General features: G+C 39.7%; 1 protein-coding gene across 2 annotated transcripts in view; it reads right to left on the reverse strand.

Moving 5' to 3' along the window:
- LOC121872719 (maestro heat-like repeat-containing protein family member 1) overlaps positions 1-23,732 on the reverse strand; it is a 225,743-nt gene that overhangs the window by 157,908 nt on the left and 44,103 nt on the right. For both annotated transcript variants that reach the window (XM_042375729.1, XM_042375730.1), the window contains exon 6: positions 1,333-1,486. In XM_042375729.1, coding sequence (XP_042231663.1) covers positions 1,333-1,486 — 154 coding nt within the window. The remainder of the gene's footprint in view (positions 1-1,332; positions 1,487-23,732) is intronic.

Here is a 23,732-nt window from a genome sequence, read left to right on the forward strand (position 1 = left end):
CTCACAGAGGAATCTTCCGGTGGTTTTCTTCCAATAAACAGAGACATTAAAATAAGTGAAGGATAAACATCCCCCGACCCACACTTGTAAGTACAGCCTACATGATGACATAACCCTCAGTACTGAAATATTGTGGACTAATTATGCTTACTCATTTTCTGCCTTATCTGGAGCAATAAGACAAAGTGGAATGATACGCAACTAAGATTAATAGAGTTATGTACTTTGTATTATGTCACTATGTTTAATGATCTTATGTACAGGTAGTTAAGATAAAATTGTGTGACCACCAAATTATGCATTAGATGGATCACCATGTAATGCCAATGAACGCCTTGTTCTCTGCAAGTTTTGACCATATCAATAAATATTGAGAGCGTCAAAAGGTGGGTTTCAATCATTCCCTTCGACTTGCCTGTCACCCGACCATCCTTAACTAAGGCGGTTACAGTTATCATCGGGTCTTTTCTTACAGAGAGAGGAAATCAGCAATGTTCAGATTGTACTTTGTTTTTGTGATTGTGAGGTGCTTTTGATCTGTTTCTGTGACTGAAGTGCTTCTCCTCTGCTTTTATGAATGTGAAGTGAGTAGAGTAACTTTGAAATTGTCTTGCAAGCTGTTGCTGAGGTTCCTCTGTCTGGGAATGCCAAGGCTCCCAGGAAAATCATGTCTCTGGAAATGAAGCTTGACTTGGTGGAGGAGCCAGGTGTGTTCTTAATGACAAGGTGATTATTGTTTAATTGCTTTCTATTTTTTTTTATAAGTGTAGGATATTTTTTTTTTTACTGTGATACAAGTGTGTGTTGGACTGGCTGGGAATGTAATGAACTCAATTTACAATATTTTGATTAGTGTGATTTGTGATGGGATTTTCAGGAATGTAACCCTATTATAAATCGAGGTTTACCTGTAAATGGCCACATGTCCTTGAAAAGTATGGAGTGGAAACTTATCTACTAATTTATTGAAAAGATTGTTTAGATGCAGCTATGGTATGTATTTGAGGGGTCTCCTTAAATCCTTTACATCTGGATGATATTCAGGAAGTAATTGACAAATGGATGGTTGGGTGAATGTACAGATAGTTGAACACACATCTTATGAAGAAAAAAAAATACTATACGGGTAGTATTAAATTTGTACAGGGCACATGAAGTTATATTGCCTCTTAATTTTATATTACAGTATTATTCCAAAATTTTTGCATGCCAAATCATGATTACAATCTTTCTCTTAACCATCATGCATTGTATCCCCAAAAGGAGTCATTCTCATTTAATATAGAATACTGAAGTTAAAGAAAAGCTGCAAACACAAACACAACTACTAACCAACAGATGACTTATGACAAGTTGCATTAAACAGTGAGTCCAAGGTGGTAGCGATGAAGGTTTTATTGGTTGTGTGCTTCAGAGTAACACCTATTAGAGACATCATGAAGCACAGCTGAGCCTGTTGCTTGTCATAGAGCTGAAGTTGCTCCATCTGGAAAAATATAAGCAAAAGTTTCTATTAGAAATACCATAAGGGATGCATACATAAAATTGCTGAATGGGAAATGAGGCACTGACAATTTAATTAATACAAACCTGTAATCAGCACAAAATATCTCAAGTTTATGTTGGTGTTTTTTTGTAAGGAAAGAGAAACCAAGAAATTAAAAAAGAAATTAGTGAATTCATGATAAAACCTTCCACCAGACATATCTGCAAGTCACTTTTATTGAGTCAAGTTGTTATTGGTGAGTTTCAAGTCAACCCTTGAGTCTTTTTTGATGAGTTGCAAGTGTTGCAATTAAGTACAGTAGTTGAGTGGTTACCTACGTGTGTGATGGTATGCATACTCAATTTGATAGATGGGTTTAATGTTAGCATTTCTGAATGTTTCTAAATGTAATATTGAAATATGTCATTGTTGATATACCTGAACTGTATAATGTTATTGCTTCTAATATTGTTAGGTAAAGTAATTTCCATGCTAAATAGTTTTCGACTTGGGAGCCCTCAGTTGGGTTGCTTGGCAGAGGCAGACACAGCCGGGATTTCAAGTAAGGCAAACTTACGTTTGTTGGGGAATAATTACTCAGGTTTATATGTATCAGTAGTGCTCTAGTGATTATTATCTGGTAAAAATAATATTTGTATAATTGTGTTATATTTGTATATTGATAGGTTAAGGATCAGATTGCTGTGACTGTATCTATGTTATGAGTTGAAAAAAAAGGGTAATTCAATGTCCAGTTTATGCTTTACTGCAGGCATGGGCAACCTATCCTCAGTCATGGAGCGCATTACAATTTAAGTATTTTTCTGAGGGCCAACCCACCAAAATTTATATCCACCTTGTGATATTTTCAGTTTACAATCACAATGCTGTTCCCATTTATGAAACAAATCCACCATAATAATTTTTAAAGTAAAATGTTAATGTTTCTTGGCATTTAACAGAAGATGAGCGAAGCAGTCTATGAATAGTTATATCTCCGTTAGCTGGAACAAGTGGTAATTTTCCGGGAAACGGAAAATGTTCCCTGAAGTTCCAGAATGATGCATTATTTTATCTGTCGAACCCGGGAAAATATATCCCATCCCCGGAATTTTCCAAGTAATGGAAAAATGTTCTCGGAACGTCCCGAATGATTACATCATCTCTCGAAACCCAGAAAAATACCTCGTATCCCGGGAATTTTCTGGGTACGTATCAGAATTATTTTTTTTTTTAATTTCTAGAAAATAAACCTGATATTCATCTCTCAAACCTGGAAAAAACTCCCCCTCCCTGGAATTTTCCGGGCCCTGCGAAAATTTTCTCTAAATTTTCCAGAAAATGTGCCCCTCGGAAAATTTCAATTCCGGCTTTTGGAGAGTTCCGGGTTTCAGAGATTCTGGCTAACAGAGATATTACTTACGTTGATTTTTCCTGCAGTTATAACATTTTTCTTTCTTATGAGACATACCCACCAGAATAATGTCAGTGTTAATTTTGGCATATGAGGAACTACAATGGAACAACCTAAAGGCACATACAGTATATTTATCTTCAAATTTACATTGACAATGTATTTCAACTTCAGGTAATCAAAAACAGGAAATAATAAAATTATGCATGTGACATAATAGCAATCAAGGTTAAAATTAATATGGCATTTTGGTGCAGATCAATTTATTTGAGTCACAATATTTTCTACTTTGTGAAACACTAATATATAAATCAGTGATGAAATATACATGATATATAAACAACTACTCAGAGTTTCAATTAGTAAGACATTGCGACTTAATATTTTACACTCGGTTACAATTTTGTCCAACTTTTTATAGTCAGAGATAGGAGATTATGGCAGTAATACCAGTCATAGCTAGTGGGACACCTGGGTTTGAATGTTTCTACATACACGTAGTTCAAAATTTGGAGGAATATCAGAAGTTGCAACCCTGAGGCAGAACTGCAGATGCTCCTATGTGAGCCTGGATCTGTGATTGGACTTTATAAACTTCATGAATGAAAAAATTATTCACATAAATATGTGCTGCCAAAAAATGAGACCTTCTTTAGTGCAAATGCTGTGAGACCTGGATATTTGTATCTTGGAAATATTTGCTGTAAAATTCATGTACTAGAACATTTTGTAGATGAATTGGAGCGTCATCAACATCAACATGAAATGGTGTGGAGAAAATGTTCAGACTGGTTTCTTCAGTTTTGAAGTCATTGAAATGAGATTGGAATTTCTGGGTCAAAACATCAAGTTTTCTAGCAAATTAATTACCTTTCCCGGGGAATTCATTTCCACAAACTTCGAGGAGAGTAGGAAAGTGTGATGCGCCATCTCTTCAAAGTTGTGTCTGTCACAATCACAGCTTGTTTTGAAAAAATTTGATGTGGCTGTATAACTTGTGAATCAGTTGACCTCTTTTCTGTAACTTGATGTTCAAGTCCTTGAGATGTGTCATAATATCGATGAGAAATGCCAATTCAGCCAGCCAATCATTATCATTTAACTCCAGAACTGACTTAGCTTTCATTTCCATGAAGATAGACACCTCATCTTTGAGATCGTGGAATCTTTTTAACATTTTACCTTTACTGAGCCAAGGCACATCAGAATAGTAGACGAGATCTTCTTTATCTGATTCCAGATCTTCAAGGAAATCTCGGAACTGCCAATGATTCAAAGCCCGAGGTTTGATGAAATTGATACAAGTAATGATTGGGTCAAAGACATGCTTAAAATTAAGTGTCTCGGAACAGTCTCTTGATGGATGACACAATAAAATACATTCATTTCTTCAAGATTCAAGCCACAATCAGATATCTCTGCTTTAATCTGTGCAACAAGGCCAACATTGGAGCCTATCATAGCCCTTGCCCCATCAGTCGTAATAACACTCAGTTTTTCTCATTTCAGTTTGAAGTGATCAAATATTGATTTTACTTCTGAGAAAAGGTCTTCCCTTGTTGTTGTCTGTTTCATTGACTGAAAGCTAGTAGATCCTCAGTGACAGTGAAATCCTCGTTGATTCCCTGGATGAAGATTGCCAGTTGGGCTGTACAGTCAACCCTCGCTTTACGCGGTCCCACTTTACGCGTTTCCACGTTTATGCTGTACCCTGCCGAACACGGAATGCTCACTTTCCGCGGTGCGTGTACCCCTTTACGCGGAGAGCGGCTGGCAGTCCTCTCGCGCCGTGCCATTTTTGGATCCAGCCATCTCTCCCGCCATGTTGTGTAAGCGGCGCGAGTAGGTTGCGCAGTGAATGTCTTTGTTGCATTATCGGTGACGTCATATGAAATAGCGGACTGTGATTGGGCAAAGCATCCTTACCTCCCTCCCTGCTAGCTGTGATTGGTTTAATGTAGTACTATGACGTGCCCCCCCGCGGGAGCGTTCAAGCCCCTTGACCTACCGCGTCAGTTACACACCTCCCGGCTACACCGTGTATATCGGTATCCATTGTTCCATGAGAATGGCTTCCACCGAACCACCACCACCACCACAAAGAAACTTTGCATTACCTGGACCCAGCCGCCCTAAGCCAAAGAAGACACGACGTTCCTTAAGCTACGAAATAAAATATAAGATCATACAAGAGTTGGAGAAAGGAACAAGACAGGTTGATCTCGTGCGCCAGCATGGTGTTAACGAATCAACTATCAGGACAGTTAAGAAGGATGCAGCCAAGATAAAGGAGCACGTGAACATCACAAAGTCTACAGGTGCTTCTATGATCAAGTATTTCCACAACCAGGTGCTTCTCAAGACGGAAAAATTACTTGTGAGCTACTTGATGCGTCAGGCGCGACGGAACATGGCGGTGGACACGCGCTCAGTTAAGGAGTACGCACGTGAACTGTATGCTGCAGTGTCACGAAAGATGGGAATTACAGAGCCCAAACCCTATAATGCTTCCTCTGGGTGGTTACAGAGGTTTAAGAAGAGGAACAAGATCACCAATATCAACATTGGTGGTGAAGAAACTAGTGCTGACCGTGTTGCGGCTAGGGAATTTCCTCCGTTTTTACGTGAGATTATGGAGGAAGGACAGTACACCGACGACCAGGTGTTTAACATGGATGAATCTGGTCTTTTTTGGAAAAAGCTACCTTCCAAGACCTTCGTTGTGAAGAATGCCAGCAAGATTCGGGGCCAGAAGTTGCAGAAGGAGAGCATCACCGTCCTGTTTACCACCAATGCCTCCGGTACCTGTAAGCTCAAGTTATCGGTGATCCACACAACACGCAAGCCGCACGCCTACAAGAGCATGGACATAACCAAGCTAAATGTCCACTGGCTGACCGCACGTAAGGCGTGGATGTTCTCTACACTGTCCCTCTCCTGGTTTGATGACTGTTTCGTTCCCGATGTGAAGAAATTCTGTGAGCAACAGAATGTGCCATTCAAGATTTTGTTGCTGCTTGACAACGCACCAAGACACTCGCCCCTACTGTTAGATCGTCACCCCAACGTAAAAGTGGTCTTCCTTCCTCCCAACACTACGTCTATAATACAGCCCATGGACCAAGAATTGATCTGTAATGTAAAAGCTGCATTCTCTGCTTAAAAATTCAACCTCCTGAATGACTACACCAACACCAAGGAAGAGTTGCGTAACCTGAGTGACACCAACACCGATAGCAAGAGTGAAGACGACGAGGATCAACAGTTGGCAGAGCAAGAAGTACTTTTGAAACAATTCTGGAGAATATTCAACATCAAGAAAGCTGTGGACTTCTTGGTGGAGGCATGGGATCAGCTGTCTGTAGCAACTGTTCGTCACGCATGGAGACATATGTTGCAAGGCATTCCGGGTGTTAGGCAGAGTAAATCTGTGACTGGTGAGGTTCAGACTGTTGCAGTAGCAGTGGACCTTGCCAGAGAAGCTGCGCAGAGTGTTACAGCTGCAGGCTTCTCCGAGACCACCAACGACGACATCCTGGAGGTGATAAGGGATCCTGATGTGACTACCGACGAGATGGTAGATGATGATGACGTCAGTGAAGAGGCAGGTGGTGCGTCATCCCAAGAAGAACGCCACTTATCCCATAGTAATGTAAGGGGTGCCATCGAGTGTATTGAGAAAGTCAAGCTCCTCCTTTCCGAAGACCCTGACGCTAACAGGTATGAAATCTTCACTACCCAGCTGTTGCAGACTATGGAGCCCTACATCAAGGTTTATCACGGCAACATAAACACCAGCCGTCAGCAAAGCATAACAGAGTTCTTCACCTGCAACCCACCACAGCCAGCCCAAGCCAGTGATAGTGACAGAGGCAGAGACAGTGATGATGACTTTGAGGGATTTGTCAGGGAGGCACTTGTAAGTGTGGATGACACCGATGAAGACTCACCTGAGGGCCAGTAGCCTGCCCTCTGCCTCGGAACCAGCCTCCATTCCCCTACGCCGACCCATCTCTTCTACTAATGTAAGTGTTAACCCCAACCTTCTATATTATGTGTGGGTGAATACCATCATAAAGTTAAGATGTTATTTTTAGTAAAATGTACGTATTGTGTCGGGAAAAAGTGGAGTTTGGGGGTCAGCCCGGTCTCTATTTCAATTAATCCCATGTTATGTTGTTCACTTTACGCGTTTCTCACTTTACGCGGGCCGCCGTGGGTTCAATTAACAGCGTAAAGTGAGGGTTCACTGTATCTGTTTTATCAGTGCTTTCATCAACAGTTATGGAAAACTTACTGAACTCTGATGCCACTTTTTTTAATGACCCACTAATATCATCTGCCATTTCATTTATTTGCCTTGCTACAGTGCAACACGAGCGGCTAATTTTTTCTGCATCCTCATGCTTATCTGGACAAAGTATTTGCACAGCATCCCTGATGCAGCTCTTCACAAACTCACCATCAAAGAATTGCTTTGAAAATTTTGCTAGTCGCTGGCATACAATGTAGCTTGTTCTAACAATATTGTCTGCATCGTTCTTCATCCTCTTGAACACCATTTGCTGCCCAAGCAATCTTCACTTCAATTTCTACATCTCATCTTCCGCGCCTGTCCTCGAATTTGGTTATAGGTAGCGTGCTTTGACTCATAATATCTCTTCAGATTGTACAGTAATACCCCCGGTTTCACTTTATGCGATTCTACATTTACGGGTACCTAGCCAGAACCGGAAATTCATTTTACGCGGTGCATCTACTCATATACGCGGGTGAAGTATAATTTTTTATATAGCTCATAAAATTCATACAAATTACCCGGCCGGAATATAATTTACATTGCTGGAATTCTTACAATATGATGATCATTTTGAATATAAACATCATGGATTTTGCATTAGACATAAAAATTTTTGATCTAATGTAATAATTTGGTTTACGCAAAGCAAATATTTTATCTTTTGTGCAAAATATATGAAGTTTACATTCAAAATATTCCCTGACCTGCAAGGAATCCAGAAATGTCAATTATATTATCCTAACTTTAGTCTGAGTTATTATTTATTACTAAAAATGTAAATATACTGTTTTCTCCCAAACATTTCTCTGGTAAGGAGGGACGGACCCAGCTAGGGCGGAGGTGGGGTATTTTGATTGACAGATAGTGTTGGTGAAGAATAATTTTTGTTTATTTACTGAAGATATTTGTTTTAGCTCATAAAATTCATACAAATTACCCGGCCACGTGCTCAGGGAGAAGGCACTGAGTCTTTATGACCAGTTTAAATCTGAGGTTCCTTAGGGCGAAGCATCCACCAGCTCTGAGGAGAATTTTAAAGCCAGTGCAGGTTGGCTCAACAGTTTCAGAAAGCGTTTCAACCTGAAAAATATGAGAATCACTGGCGAATCGGCATCAGCGGACGAGGCAGCTGCATGGGTGTTCCCAGACGAATTCAGGAAATTGGTTGAGGAAAATGGATATCTTCCAGAGCAGGTCTTTAATGCTGACGAAACAGGTTTGTTTTAGAAAAAAATACCAACCAGAACCTATATTTCCAAGTCTGAGAAGCAGGCCCCCCGGTTCAAGGCTGCGAAGAACCGCGTCACTGTCCTGCTATGTGGCAACGCAGCAGGGCTATAAAGCCAGGCTTGATTTATAGATCTACCAACCCTTGTTCTCTGAAGGGGAAAAATTCAAATCTCCTCCCAGTCTACTGGTAGTCAAACAAAAAAGCCTGGGTGACAGCAATGCTGTTCCTCGAGTGGTTCCACAAATGTTTTATCCCCGAGACATGGTCGAACAGGAAATCGAGGAGTTAATTGGAGGGCACAGGGAAAGTCTGACTGATGCCGAGTCGGAGGAAATAGTGAGAGCGGACGAAGAAGGTGGCGATGGAGGTGGTGACGATGATGAAGAACAAGAAGAGTCAGCATGTTGGGATATACACAAGTTTAGTGAAGTGTTTCAGGTGGCTGAGCACTTGAAAAACTTAAGTGTCTGAGTAGGACCCCTCTATGGAGTGCAACATCAACTTCTCACAAGGTCTTACAAGCCTTATGGCTCAGTATAAGAATATGTTCCAGCAACTTAAGAAACAACAACGACAGCTTCCCATCACCAAGTTCTTTAAGAAAACCTCAGCATCAACTTCATCAGCAGATCAGCCAAAAGCCCTCAACTTCTCGCAGTGACCTTCAGCTGCCCACATCCTCCCCTGCATCATTATCTGACCTTGATGATCCCCCACGGTGACGTTGTAAAGGGATGAATAATCTCAAAACAACAACATAAAGTTTTTTAACTAACATTTTTACTCATTTACATGCACACACTATCCTAAATACATAATTGTCCTAAGGACAAACCTGTACTGTACTCAAACGTACTAAATAATTACTAAAAATTTTATGTCAAGCGCAAACTATAGCATGTTTATATTCAAATTAATAACTATCTACAAGAATTTCAGCAATGTAAGTTATATTCTTCCAAGTCAATCCATTGATATTTTATAATAAAAAAATTTAAACTCACTCTGAAGGACAGATAAATAAATACGCACTGACTAGAGCTTCGGCGCCGGCTGTCAAAATACCTCACCTCACATCCCCCTCCCCCCCCATCCTTCCAGCCAGGGTTTGGTGGTTTAAGGCTTAAAGTTTTTATCTTATAAAATATCACAGACTAAAATTAGGAGAACATAAGTTGCATTGCTGTTTATATTCAAATTAATCACTATCTTACAAGAATTTTAGCAATGTAAGTTATATTCTCCTAGGTCAGTTCATTGGCATTTTATAAGCAAAAACTTAAACTCCCTCTGTATGACAGTTAAGACGCAGTGGATTAATCTCCCTGCCGGCTGGTGAATACCTCACTTCACCCCCCCCTCCTCCCCCTACATGGCTGTATATGTATATATATATACAGTACAGTGGTCCCTCGGTTAACGAAAGCCTCGGTTAACGAAATTTCGGTTAACGAATTTAATTACCTTCCATAAGAATCTTCATTTCGGTTAACGAAAAAAAATTTGGTTAACGAATTCCTCTCAACATGTTTTCGCTTGCTCACCAGCTGGAATATTAGTCCGCCAATACAGTAATCGGTTCTAGGGCTTAAATTCGTTCTCATTTGAGTAAATATCAAGAAGGTTGTACTATTCAATAATTTTACAAGTTTTATATTAAATTTTTTAGTCATTTTTAACAATAATTGAACATAATTGAAGTACAGGAAACTAGTTTTAGCGCGCCAAACAGCCACTTGACTCACCCAGCAGGCGTCAGTTTGTATCTCTGGTCAGTAGAGGTAACATCTTGCTTGAGACTCTCTTGAACATACACTATTTTTACATTTTTGCAGTACAATTATTGGTCATTCTGAAATTTATTTTACATATTGATAATATATAGCGCAGTGCAGTGTTGATTTAAAGAAAGTAATATTTAATTACAGCTAGTGAACTTAAAATTTTAGTGGTGAAATTACTGTATTGAATCCAGCATGGCTCCAAAGAAATCGAGAAAGGCGATTTCAATTCAAGTGAAACAGGAAATCATTAAGAAACATGAAGAAGGCATTAGAACAAATGTGCTTAGTAAAGAGTATGGCATGTCGGCATCAACTGTGTCGACAATTCTTGCACAGAAAGACAAGTTCAAAGAAGTGAAAGTGAGAGACAAATCTACCAAAGCGTTTAAAGGTAGATCATTAATAACAGAAACAGAGAGGTTACTTCTCATTTGCATTAGGGAAAAACAAATGAAAGGTGATTCAGTTTCTACTGAATTTATTTGTGAAAGAGCCAGGGAAATGTATGAACATTTAAAGGAAGATCAACCTGGTTCTTCTGGCACAGAGTTTGAAGAGTTTAGGGCCAGCAAGGGCTGGTTCGAAAAATTTAAGAAAAGAAGTGACATTTTTAGTGTTGTTTGGCATGGTGAAGCTGCCAGTGCAGATAAAGGAGCAGCAGCAAAGTTTGTAGTGGAGTTTAAGAAACTGGTGGAGGAAGGAAATTATCTTCCACAGCAAGTGTTCAATGTGGACGAAACTGGGCTGTTCTGGAAGAAAATGCCCAAAAGGACATTCATCAACAGAATGAAGCCTCTTTACCTGGGCATAAACCCATGAAGGACCGTCTCACTCTATTGCTTCAGGGGATTTCCGACTGAAGCCTATGCTTGTCTACCACTCTGAGAACCCCAGGGTGTTCAAGCAACAGAAAGTGGTAAGAACAATGCTTGGAGTTTATTGGAAGTCCAACCGTAAGGCATGGGTGACAAGACAGCTCTTTAATGAATGGGCTGTTGAGGTGTTTTGCCCTTCTGTGAAGAGCTACCTAACCACCAATAAACTCCCTTTAAAGGCTCTTCTCCTTATGGATAATGCCCCTGGTCATGACCCTCAACTTGCCAGCACTTTGGAGGCTCGATTTGACTTTGTCAGTGTTGTTTTTGCCTTCCAACACTACATCAATTATGCAGCCAATGGACCAGAATGTAATCAGCAACTTCAAGAAGTTGTACATGAAGAAAATGTTCAGGAGGTGTTATCAGGCAACTTCCACTGATCCTGAACTAACACTGGCACAGTTCTGGAAGAGACAATTCAACATCCTGAAGGCTGTAAAATTGATTGTGTCCTCATGGCGAGAAGTCTCCATTAGATCCCTCAATTCTGCATGGAAAGCACTAAGGCCATCAGCAGTCCATGATTTTGAGGGAGAAACGGAGTTGGACCAGGAGACTGTGTCCATTGGTCAGTCATTGGGCCTCGAAGTGGAGGAGGATGATGTGAAAGAGCTTGTGATGTCTCATGAGCAGGAACTTACTACTGAAGACTTGCAGCAACTGGATGAGATGTTAGAAGCTGACAGTGGTGAGGAGGAAAGGGAAAGTGATAGCCATAGGCCTTCTTCACACTTAAAAGATGTTGTTTACCACTGGGAGATGTTCAGGAAACTGGCATCAAGGCACCCTGATGTGGAAACAACAGAACCTGTTTTGTGTAGTGTTGAGGACAAAGTGCTCTCCTTCTTCAGAAATCAGTTAATGATGAGGAGAAATGCCCCACAAACAAAAATTGACAGTTTCTTCACTAAAAGGCAGCGGGAAAAAGATGCTAGCCCTCAGCCTTCCACTTCAAAAAGGAGAGAGGATTTTCCTGCTGGAGAATCTGTCAGTCCAGAGGTTCCTGACATTTTCATGGAAGGTGACTCACCTTCCAAGAAGCAGTAAAATGCTTCTCCTCCACCCCCACTTCCTTCTCTTCTCCCTTCTCCTCCTCCACCTCCCACTTCAAATTCACATCAGCATCATCAACCAGGAGCCTTCTACATACACGCCTCAAAGTAAGTGTACTTTACTGCATTTTTTTTTACTTTATGTATTTTTTGGTGAGCTGGAACCAATTACCCAAAATCCCATTGGAACAATGGTTTCGGTTAACGAACGACCTGCTGGAACGAATTGTGTTCGTTAACCGAGGGACCACTGTAAAGTGATTTAAGGGCGATTTAGGGGATTTTCAGGAGTGTTTCTGAGTTAACACGTTTTGGGGCTTTACGCAAGGTACCAGGAACGTAAGCCCCGCGTAAGTTGCGAGTCTACTGTACTCCATGGTCTCCACAGTGAAGGTGTGAGAAGCTCTGGGAGATGATGGGGTCCAAGGCAGGGGGTCAAGGATGGTCAGATTCAAAGCCTTCAAAATCAACTGCAAACACTTGTAAAGCAACTTCAGCTTCATCGCCAATCTCCAGAGTGGCAGGGTCATCATCACTGGATTTTCCTTGATCTTCTTCACATTGTTGAAACGTAAAACAGGAGGTGATGAGAGCCAGGCAGCTGCTTTAAATACTCTAGATAATGTTGCCTGTAGAGTTCCACCAAACTGTCTAACTGTGCACTGAGTTCATCACTGTGTTGCAGGCTGGGCTCAGCACTAATTTAATTTAACCCTTAAAGGTCTGACGTCGTCCCAGAGCGCCTGACATAGTAGGGGTACGATGCCGTCAATCTAGCACTATATTTTTCAATTTTCCTGCGTGAGTAGCGCGACTATTATTGTGACAATAGCTCATCCCCACTCACCCACACTTCTAGTTGACCACATCTTAAGCAAATAATCAGTATAACAGGTGTCACCATGGAGGAAGATTGCACGTCTACCTCTCTGGATTACCCACTTAGAACTCCAGCTCCCAAGCCACAAGCCTAGCATGACCTACCAAAAGAGAATAGGTTCAGCCGCTCTTCTCACTACGGTCCATCGCAGGGATAGTGAACTGGCTGAGAGTATATCCATCCAACACTGTGATCAATTTCTTCCTTATCCACACAAGTATCGTCGACGTGGACTTATGGTCAGCAGATATAACGTCTCTGCTTGCATTAGGTTAGGATACAGACCTATCTGGCAAATATCTGAGGTGGGGGATGATCTGCACTTCTCTTCCTGTAAACTCTGTAACTGTTCCACTGGTAACACCCCTCAACACTATTGTCTTGACTGTCCCACTGTCAGGGACCTCCTACCACAGGGAGAGTCACTAACCACTTTATGTCACCACTTACCGGTACTTATTCATAATAATTTAGATTTAATTCTTGTGCGTTACCCATGCTTTAGTGGGTGCTAATCCTTAAATCATATCAATATGTCTCCATATCACAAGTCATAGCGTGTCCTGTGAGACACGAGTACCAATGTATTAGTGTCTGACCACATGGTCTTGTGACTAGGCTTGTTGCCCCCTGGAGTGTAATAAGTTTATTAAATAATACATAATAAGCCCAGCATGACTAAACAGACACTCACAAGCAGCAGATGCAGGTAGTGGGGTGTTAAGCTTGAGGGATAAGTCACAAAATGTCTGGAAAGACCTCAGTAGCTCCATCCCATCCCATGGGCATGCCAAGTAGCTATCAAACTCCTTCAGTTGAGGAGTTTGTGGATGATTGTTGCCTCCATAATGACTGAGTTTGACCAAGACTCACCGTGAACTGTTCTTCTAATTGGGGTGTGGCTGTGGTGATATCACTTTTTTATTCTAATTGATGAGTGGCTGAATTTTTTGCACTACAGTAATACCCCGATTTAAGTGGTCAATTGAACCCGCAAAGTAGCGCGGAAAACGAGAAATGCGTAAATGGAATAACAGAACATATGGGATTAATTGAAATAGAGACTGGGCCGACTCCCAAACTCCACTTTTTCCAACACAATACCGACACAATACCTATGTTGTAGTGAAAATAACATCTTAATTTTATGATGGTATGCACACACAATTAATATTTAAGAGAAATACAGTCGCCAGGTTAATGTCCATTCAAATAATGGACTCAACTCCCCCCCTCTTCCCATGCTCGCTGGCTCCTCCCTCTCTGAGAAATGTTTGGGTGAAAACACTAGATTTTAAGGTATAGTAATAAATAATACCTCAGACTAAAGTTAGGATAATATAATTGACATTGCTGGATTCCTTGCAAGACCAGGAATATTTTGAATATAAACATCATATATTTTGCACAAAAGATAAAATGTTGGCTCTTTGCAATCAAAATTCTTACATTAGATCTAAAATTTGTATGTCTAATGCAAATTCCATGATGTTTATATTTAAAATAATCACAATGTAAATTATATTCTGGCTGGGTAATTTGTATGAATTTTATGAGCTAAAACAAATACCTTCAGTAAATACTCGTAAACAAATTATACTTCACCCGCGTAAATGAGTAAATTCACCACGTAAATCGGGCATTCCAGTTCTGGCAAGGTACCGCGTAAATGACAAAACTGAGTAAACGAAACCCGCGTAAACCGAGGTATTACTGTACTGTAATAGATTGCTGAATAAACTTAAAATGAAAGAATCTCTTTCCATTTCCCTTCCTAACTAACACAATAATCTAAGGTAAGGGGTCCCCCAGTACAGGTACACCACCGATTTTCCGGCATCCTTGGTTTCAAACCATTGCCGGATTATCCATTTTGCCAGACCAACTGAGGTCAGGAAATAATAATTTAACAGTACACCTCTGACCCACTAATTATACACCTCCTGTGTCTCTAAAGCACCATGGACTGCTAGAAACTTAAACTAAACAAATATTAAATGTAAATTAAATGTGAAAAAGCTATACTATTGAGCACCATATTACTGTAAACACTTTGTACTCAAATGTACTAAGTTAATTACTAAAAATTTTATGTTTAGTGCAAACTATGTGATGCTTATACTCAAATTAATCACTATCTTACAAGGATTCCAGCAATGCAAGTTATATTCTGATAGGTCTAGTCAGCGTCATTTTAAAAGGTAAAAACTTTAAGCCTGAAACCACCTTCACCCTGGCTGGGAGGAACGGGGAGGGGAAGGTGAGGTGTTGACAGCTGTCAGGGAGGGGAGATAACAAAGTGGGAGTTATCAAATAGGGGGAGTTTTAAGTTTTGCGCTTATAAAATGTCACGGCATTGACTTGGCAGAATATAACTCACATTGCTGGAATTCTTGTAAGATAGAAATTAATTTAAGGATAGGTTGTACCTCTCTAGTCCGGCATTCTGTGGTCCGGAAACTCCCGTGGTCCGGAACGATTTTAGTTTGTGCAATAGGTAGATAGGCAGCTTTTTTTTTTTCTTACTTATCTGAATTATTATTACAGGAGTATTAAATTTTTGCCCCTCAGGCCCCAATGTGGGTCAGTGACCTATGCCCGGGTGGGCTAATCCCCTTAAAAAAAAAAGCCGCGGGAAATTAAGGTTTGTTTACATCCGGCAGTTCGGCTGCTCTCTCTCTCTCTCTCTGCTTGTCTATACAGAGTACAACATTTAACCCTTCAATATATATGAGCAGTAAATAAGTGTTGCTTTCATATTCTTATGTAGAGTAATGACGATATGTTTTCACATGTGCGCACTTACATACGCGCAGTCTCACTTTTTTTTTTACCATTAATGGTTAGCTACTTATATTGTTCCATTTATTAACATTAAATAACATTACAGGTACTTCAAACAACCATATTAATTTTTTTACATTAATTTTACTACAGCTAAAATCAGGGTCTTATTTTCTTCAGTTTTATATGTAGAACCAATCAGTCACTGGTTTCGTAAGCTTTAACATAAACAATGCCGGCAGCCGTCTCATCTCCTCTAATATTCCACGTATTATTAATAAATTGTATTGTTAATTTTGCACACACACACACACATTAATTCAATAAAAACAAATTCAGAGACATTAATTAAAATATATATGAACAGTAAATAAGTGTTGCTTTCATATTCTTATGTAAAGTAATGATGATATGTTTTCACGTGTGCGCATGCGCACTTACATACGCGATCTCTCTCTTTTCTTTACCATTATCGTTAGCTACTTCTATTGTTCCATTTATTAACATTAAATAACATTACTTAAAACAACCATATTAATTTTACTACAGCTACAACCAAGGTCTTATTTTCTTCAGTTTCATATGTAGAACCAGTCAGTCACTGGCTTTGTTATCAACGAAAACAATGCTGTGTCATTTCCTCGTGTGTTTTAATATTCTACGTATTATTAATGAATTGTATTGCTAATTTTGCACACATAAACATTAATTCAATAAAAAAGACATTCAGTAATAAACAATAAGGAATCTTTTGTACATAAGAGAAATGACGCTGTTTACACGATTATGCACGTCGTCTGCACGTTGGCGGGCCGTTCAAACCCGTCGAAATTCAAGTTTCCGCCGTCAAAATTTTTTTTTATTTATTTTTTTGTGTGTTCCAATAAAATACGTTAAGAATTAAAAACTTGCGAAATTTGAGAAGCTACTATACGACATTTAACCCTTCAATATGTCTTCAAAGAGATCATGATGCAGAGAAAGTGGTGCAAGTGCTTCCAAGCATAAGCACAAGTCACTATCTATCCAGGAAAAGGGTGAATTTCCATGGTCCGGCACCGGTCAGGTCCCAAGGTTGCCGGACTAGAGAGGTACAACCTGTACAAACATCTCATAGTTTGCACTAGACATAATTTTTTTAGTACTTAACTTAGTACATTTGAGTACAGGTTTGCCCTTGGGACAATTATGTTAGTTGCTCTTTGCATTTACCTGTGCCTAAATTGAATTTCAAAGAGGCTGTGATTCTAAAATGCTTAACATAATTTCGTATTAGATATAAAGCCTGTAACTATACATATGTGTGAGACTGAGTCTATTTAAAACTCTGTTTAAATACCCGTACATAGAAAATCTAAAATGAGTGTCTCTTTTACTTCTCAGCACCACGAAACTCACTTTTACGCTTGCCAGCCATTTTAAAGGGAATTACAAACGAAAATTTTGTCAGTACACAGCGCGATCACTAACGTCGTGACTCGAAAATACGTAATTTGAAAAAAAATTTGTACAACCGCGGCGGTCATATGTCCAGGTGGTCGTAAGTCGAGTAGGTCGTAAGTCGAGGAGTATCTGTATATAAAATTAGTACACATTATTTTCTGCAAACACCAATGAAAAGTTATGTGAAGAAATAAATTGGTTGCTAGATGGCATCAACATGCACACCTGATCACCTAATCATAGGCATCTACAGTGGTTCCTCGGTTAACGAGCGCCTCGGTTAACGAGATTTCGGTTAACGAGTTGCCTTCCATAAGATTCTTAACTTCGGTTAACGAGCAATCCCTCGATTAACGAGTTTCTTACGAGCCAACCTGAACATGATTTCGCTTGCATTTGGCGGTCCACCAGCTGTAGTATTAGTCCGCCAGTACAGTAATCGGTTCTAGGGCTTAAATTCCTTACCATTTTAGCAAATATCAAGAAGTTTATACTATTCAATAATTTTAAAAGTTTAATATTAAATTTTTTACTCATTTTAACAATTATTGAACATAATTGAAGGTAATGAAACTAGTTTTATGCGTGCCATCCAGCCTCTCAACACACCATACAGGCGTCAGTCTTTGTATCTTTTCAGTGGAGGTAACATCTTGCTTGAGACTCTCTTCAACTAAATGCCTTTTTTCTGTTTTTGCAAGCAAATTTTTGGTCATTTTGAAATTTATTTTACATATTGACAATATATGCAGTGTTGATTTAAAGAAAATAATCTTGAATTGCACCAAGAGAACTAAAATTTCATGGGTGAAATGGCGCCATGGGGTGACTTCTCTTCCACCCCAATGCCTTCTCTTCTCCCTTCTCCACCCCCATTCTAATTCCCATCATCATCATCCAGGAGCCTTCTACATACACACCTCAAAGTAAGTGTACTTTTCTACCTTTTTTGTTGAATTTAGGCAATTTTCGGAGAGCTAGAACCAATTACCCAAAAACCCATTGAAACAATGGTTTCGGTTGACGAGTTTTTCGGTTAACAAGCAACCTGCTGGAACGGATTGTGCTCGTTAACCGAGGGACCACTGTACTGCTAGATTGTATTTATCAGCTGCTTGAAAGGTGAGCTGCAGAGCCAGGAATACTAATTCACTGCACTCATGTTTACTATCTCTCTGCATTCCCATCCCCAAAACATCATTTAACTGACAATCTCATATGTCAAGTATAATGATCAACAAAACACCGATTTTAAAATATGGCTGAAATTGTGAGGTCTAAAAATAAAGTGTAGTGACGGCAGTGAGCCCAACAACAAAACTGATGCTAATACAGTCAGCTCCAGTAAAAGTAAAATTTAGAAAATATAGAAGCATGATGAAAGACATTTGCCTGAAGATGGTACAAGTGTGCATAATGCCCAGTGTATGTTGATTTACCAAGTCTAAAGTATTAGATCTATGGTTCCTACCAATCTACAAAGAGATTATGAAGTGCAGCATATTAAGTACAAAGACAAGCCTATTAGTTTTTTAATGCAAGGAAGATTTCATTCAGATTCACTGAGTCTCAACATGATATCATTTCTTAGGAAGAAAGTCAACTAAATGTAGGTAAATTTATTACACTTTCGAATTCAACTATCTCGAGATAAATTTTGGATATGAATTGTGTAAAACAGAGAGAAATAGTCAATCAAATGCATCCAAGATGGTGGCTGCTTTTCAATACAACTTGATGAGATGACAGTTGTCTCAAATCTTGTTGTTCTACTACTTGTATTCTTGAGGTACACACACATAGTAATTCAAAGAGGAAATGGTTTTCCAACCTTAGAAAACACATACTACAGGTGAGGAATTTTGTTATATCACTGATTCTTACGTGAGTACAATTACAGCTCACTTAGACAATTCTCATCTACACAATCATCTGTTTTATGCAATTCATCATACCTTATACTGTATTAACCTTGTAAGTGGGATGGTAAAAATTGCAAATGCCTAGTAAGTCATTTAAACAATAAATGACTGTGCTTAGTCAGCTGGCTGTTAGGTGTGATTACGAAAATATTACACCATATCAGATTCTTTGTGACTGTATCATGGTTGAAATTACAAACAAGGTAGAGTATGTGACTGCCTCCCCAACCAGAAGAGTTTAACACTAGAAAAATCTTTGGAAATTTATCAAGCCAGTGAAGTGTCCAATGCCCAAAATAAGGAGGTCACCAAAATCAACAACAATATGCGTACAGTGGGCGGAGAAAGAAAGCATAGGACAGGTGGAGTGAAGAGATGGAAAATGAAGTTTAACCCAACACAAGGAACACAAAAAAACAACATTCAGGGTGGATTAAGGACTGTAGGCTTTGTAGTAAGGAATACAAGAGGAAGAAGACGGCTTGTTCTGCAAGGGGCAAGACTTGTTCTAAATGACAGGAAACTTGATTCTTTTCACAGGAAGATGTTGACCATTCCAGAAATCTGGGTAAAGTTCTGAAGTGGCAGAGATCAAATTGGAAGAAGATTTAGAACTGCAGATCTACACAGTGAAGACTGTTTCAAGTATTAGGTTTCAGGAGGAACAGATTGTTAACTTTAAAATTTAGACCAAAGTGCTATATGTTTCCAGAGAGATAGTGAGGCGGACTGTAATATAATATATTACAGGTAATATTATTACCTGTGCATTTGTATATGGCATGACAAGTGTTTATGAGATGAAAATGTTTGCTCTTTTAATACAACACTATTTGGTTATGGACATGTTGGTGTTCACTAAGCAGGGTTAGTGAAAATACAAGACAGTCATGGTGAAAGTATGTGTAACTTGGACTGTGAACTTGTTAGTGTAAACGGATATATATATATCACTTAATTTTGGGGTATCAAGGAAAGCTTTATATGAGACATTTAGAAAAAAATTATAAGATTAATCCCATAAATAAATTTAACCTATGGATGTAACACAAAAGGATGATAATATTGTTACTCATGAGACCTTGTTGTAACAATACCCTCAAGTATTATGTGATTAAGTGGGGAAAGCTAGAGGAGCCTTATAGGATAAGAGTAGAGGAATCTGTGCCCTCAGTGCAGTATACACCACTCTATGTACCAGCAGCAATCCATTAAAAACTGCATGAGGAGCTGAACCATATGGTGAAGTTTGGGATCATTGCACAAGTTACACTTCCTTCAGACTGGGTGTCATCATTAGTGATGGTGCCAAAAAGAGTGGACCATTCATTATTGATTGATTAATTGATTGATTGTGGCAATTACATCCCTGGCAATGCAACAGCTTAGGTCTTATGTCTCCGAATTAAAATTAAGGCTTAAAAGACTAAAAGAAAATAATGCAAGTTAAAAACACAATAAATAACATAAAACTTTCATAAAAACCATTTAAACATTAATAAATAAAACTCAAAGCTTATATAGAGAAGGCTGGCTTCCTCCACAAAGGAGAGGACGTCCCCTCCCACGTCACCCACTCCTCCCCCCAGCAGCAAAGAGAGATGGTAATGCCCGTCTCCCCCCGACACCGGGAGGTGCAACGAAGATCTCTGAGAGTGGGGCACTCCACCAGGTGTTGAACAGTCAATGGGACTAGACAGTCATCACAATGGGGAGGGGGCGCCCTCTCCATTAAAAAACCATGAGCCAGCCGTGTGTGGCCAATGCAGAGGCAGGCCAAAGCAGTCTTTCGGTGGCGTGACAGTCCCTGATATCCCTAGGCACCCAATGCAGGGTGGATGTTGCAGATATCGTTTTCTCCGACAACATCCCACCTGCATTTCCAGCTCGAGAGGATGGCATCTCTTATTACTGGTTTCATATCAGAGGCTTCTTGCCATTGGGCAAGAAACCGCTGCCATCGCCACAGCATTAGCACGCTCAGTCCCCTTCTCCCCCACATGTGGTGATGATACACTAGCAGGAGAGCACTATGAGAATCACTAAAAATAGTAAAATCGTTATGAGGTTGGGTTAAAATAATCTTGAGGGCAAGTAAAATACCCAAAAGCTCTGCAGTAAAAGGAGATGCCATAGTGGGGAGACTACGGGAAAGACTACAGGGACTACCTGTACACTGCTGTGTGTGCTTGCTGATGGTGTAGCAACTCTTTAGTGGTTTAGCATCCTCTCATGGTAGTGGGGTAATCCATTAGCTGGTGAATTTTAAGTATCCAGACACTGCATCTATCCGATTTCTGTCGTGAAGGTCGTCTCCCCACTATGGCATCTATTTTTACTGCAGAGCTTTTGGGTATTTTATTTGCCCCAAGATTATTTTTACCCCTCATAACGATTTTACTATTTTTAGTGATTCTCGTAGTGCTCTCCAGGCCTTAGCTAGTGGCTCATCACCACATCCTTTAGTGATAGATATTTTACAGTGGCTTTTTCTCATCCAAAATCGGAGCCGGAAAGTCAGTTTTTGCTGGGTTCCGGCCCATGTGGGGGAGAAGGGGAATGAGCGTGATGATGCTGTGTCGAAGGCATCTGCTTCTCGCCCTGTGGCTCATCATTCCCCTCTACCTGCCTATGATATGTCATCCGCTCAAGTTGGCAATACAGGTGGGAAGATGTCGGAGCAAGCAAGCTCTGCAACTTCCACCCTGCATTGGGTGCCTGGAGATATCAGGGACTGTCATGCTGCTGGGAGACTGCTTTGGCCCGCCTCTGCATTGGCCACACATGGGTGACTCATGTGTTTTTTTAATAGAGAGAGCACCCCCCCCATTGTGATGACTACTACCTGGTCCCATTGACTGTTCAACACCTCCTGGTGGAGTGTCCCTGTTTCAGAGATCTTCATTATAAGCACTTCTCCCAATGCCATAGGGGAGACAGGTTTTACTGTCTCTCTTTGGAAATGGGGGGAGTGGGTAGCTTGGGAGGAGACGTCCTTTCCTCTGTGGAGGAAGCCAGCCTTCCACATAAGCTTTGAGTTTTAGTAGTGTTACCTATTAATGTTTAAATACATTTTATGAAAGTTCTGCGCTATTTAATGTTTATGTTTTTTACCTTGCATTACAGTATTTGATTTTAGTCTTTTAAGCTATTACAGTGGTCCCTCGGTTAACGAACACAATTAGTTCCAGAAGGTCATTCGTTAACCGAAAATTTCATTAACCGAATCCATTGTTTCAATGGGATACTGGGTAATTGGATCCAGCTCACTGAGAAGTACATACAAAGTATAAAAAAAATGCAGTAAAGTACAGTACACTTACTTTAAGGTGTGTATGTAGAAGGCTCCTGGTTGAAGATGATGATGGGAATTAGAAGTGGGGTGGAGGAGAAGGGAGAAGAGAAGGAAGTGGGGATGGAGGAGGAATCACCTTTCAGGGGACCCATGCTTGATGCCGTCATTTCACCAATAAAATTTTAAGTTCACTAGGAGTAATTCAAGATTATTTTCTTAAAACCAACACTGCACTGCGCTATATATCATCAATATGTTAAATAAAGCTCGGAATTACCAATAATTTCAATGAAAAATGCAAAAATATTCAAGACACCAACAGAATAGATGCTCTCTCCACAGAAAACAAAGCCAGACTGACGCCTGGTGACCGACCCTCGCATCTGATGGGTGCACAACAAACTAGTTCCTGTACTGCATATACAGTCATGCGCCGGTTAACGTCCTAGAAACGTTCTTGGAAACGTGACGTTAACCGAAATGGACGTTGTCCGATCATCACATAAACTTTTTAATTATACTTACGTGTATGTGGAACACTATATACGTACATATACACTTTTACTCTTAAATCACTACTGTAATGTGATACAGGTGATTAATTTTCATCTCTTGTGCAAAATACATGACGTTTATATTAAAATTATTGACTGTTTTACAAGGATTCCAGCGCCGAGCAGATGGGGAGAGAGGGTGGGAGGCGGCGTGGGGGAGGGAGTAGTACGTTTGACAGTTGGCACAGGCCCAGGTCTACCGCGTGTATATTTATCAGTTCTTAGGTGACTAAGCTTCACTCTTATAAAAAGCCAGTAAAATGACCTGGGTGAATATAATTAACATAGTTGGGATTCTTGTAACATACTGATTAATTTGAATATAAACATGCTATAATTTGCACTAGACAAAACAATTTTAGTACCGAAATCAAATTAGTACATGTGCGCTCCAGCTTTGCACTAAGGTCATTTATTTCTATTACGTTTCTTTTAGTATGGTGTGTGCATGTAAATGGATGAAAATAAATGAAGAAATCTATGTAAATCTACCCAAAAATACAGTTGAAAATTTTGTTATAAAATGTACTACAGTATTGTACACTAATGTACTACATTTTCTTTATCTTGAACAAAATATATGACGCTTATATTTAAATTAATCTCTGTCTTGCAAGGATTTCAGCAATGCAAATTATATTATCCTAACTTTAGTCTGAGATATTATATAAAATAAACAAAGAAATCACCAATCTTTTGTCTAGGAACA

Source organism: Homarus americanus, unplaced genomic scaffold, assembly GCF_018991925.1.
Source record: "Homarus americanus isolate GMGI-L3 unplaced genomic scaffold, GMGI_Hamer_2.0 scaffold39155, whole genome shotgun sequence".
Classification (NCBI taxonomy): Eukaryota; Metazoa; Arthropoda; class Malacostraca; order Decapoda; family Nephropidae; genus Homarus; species Homarus americanus.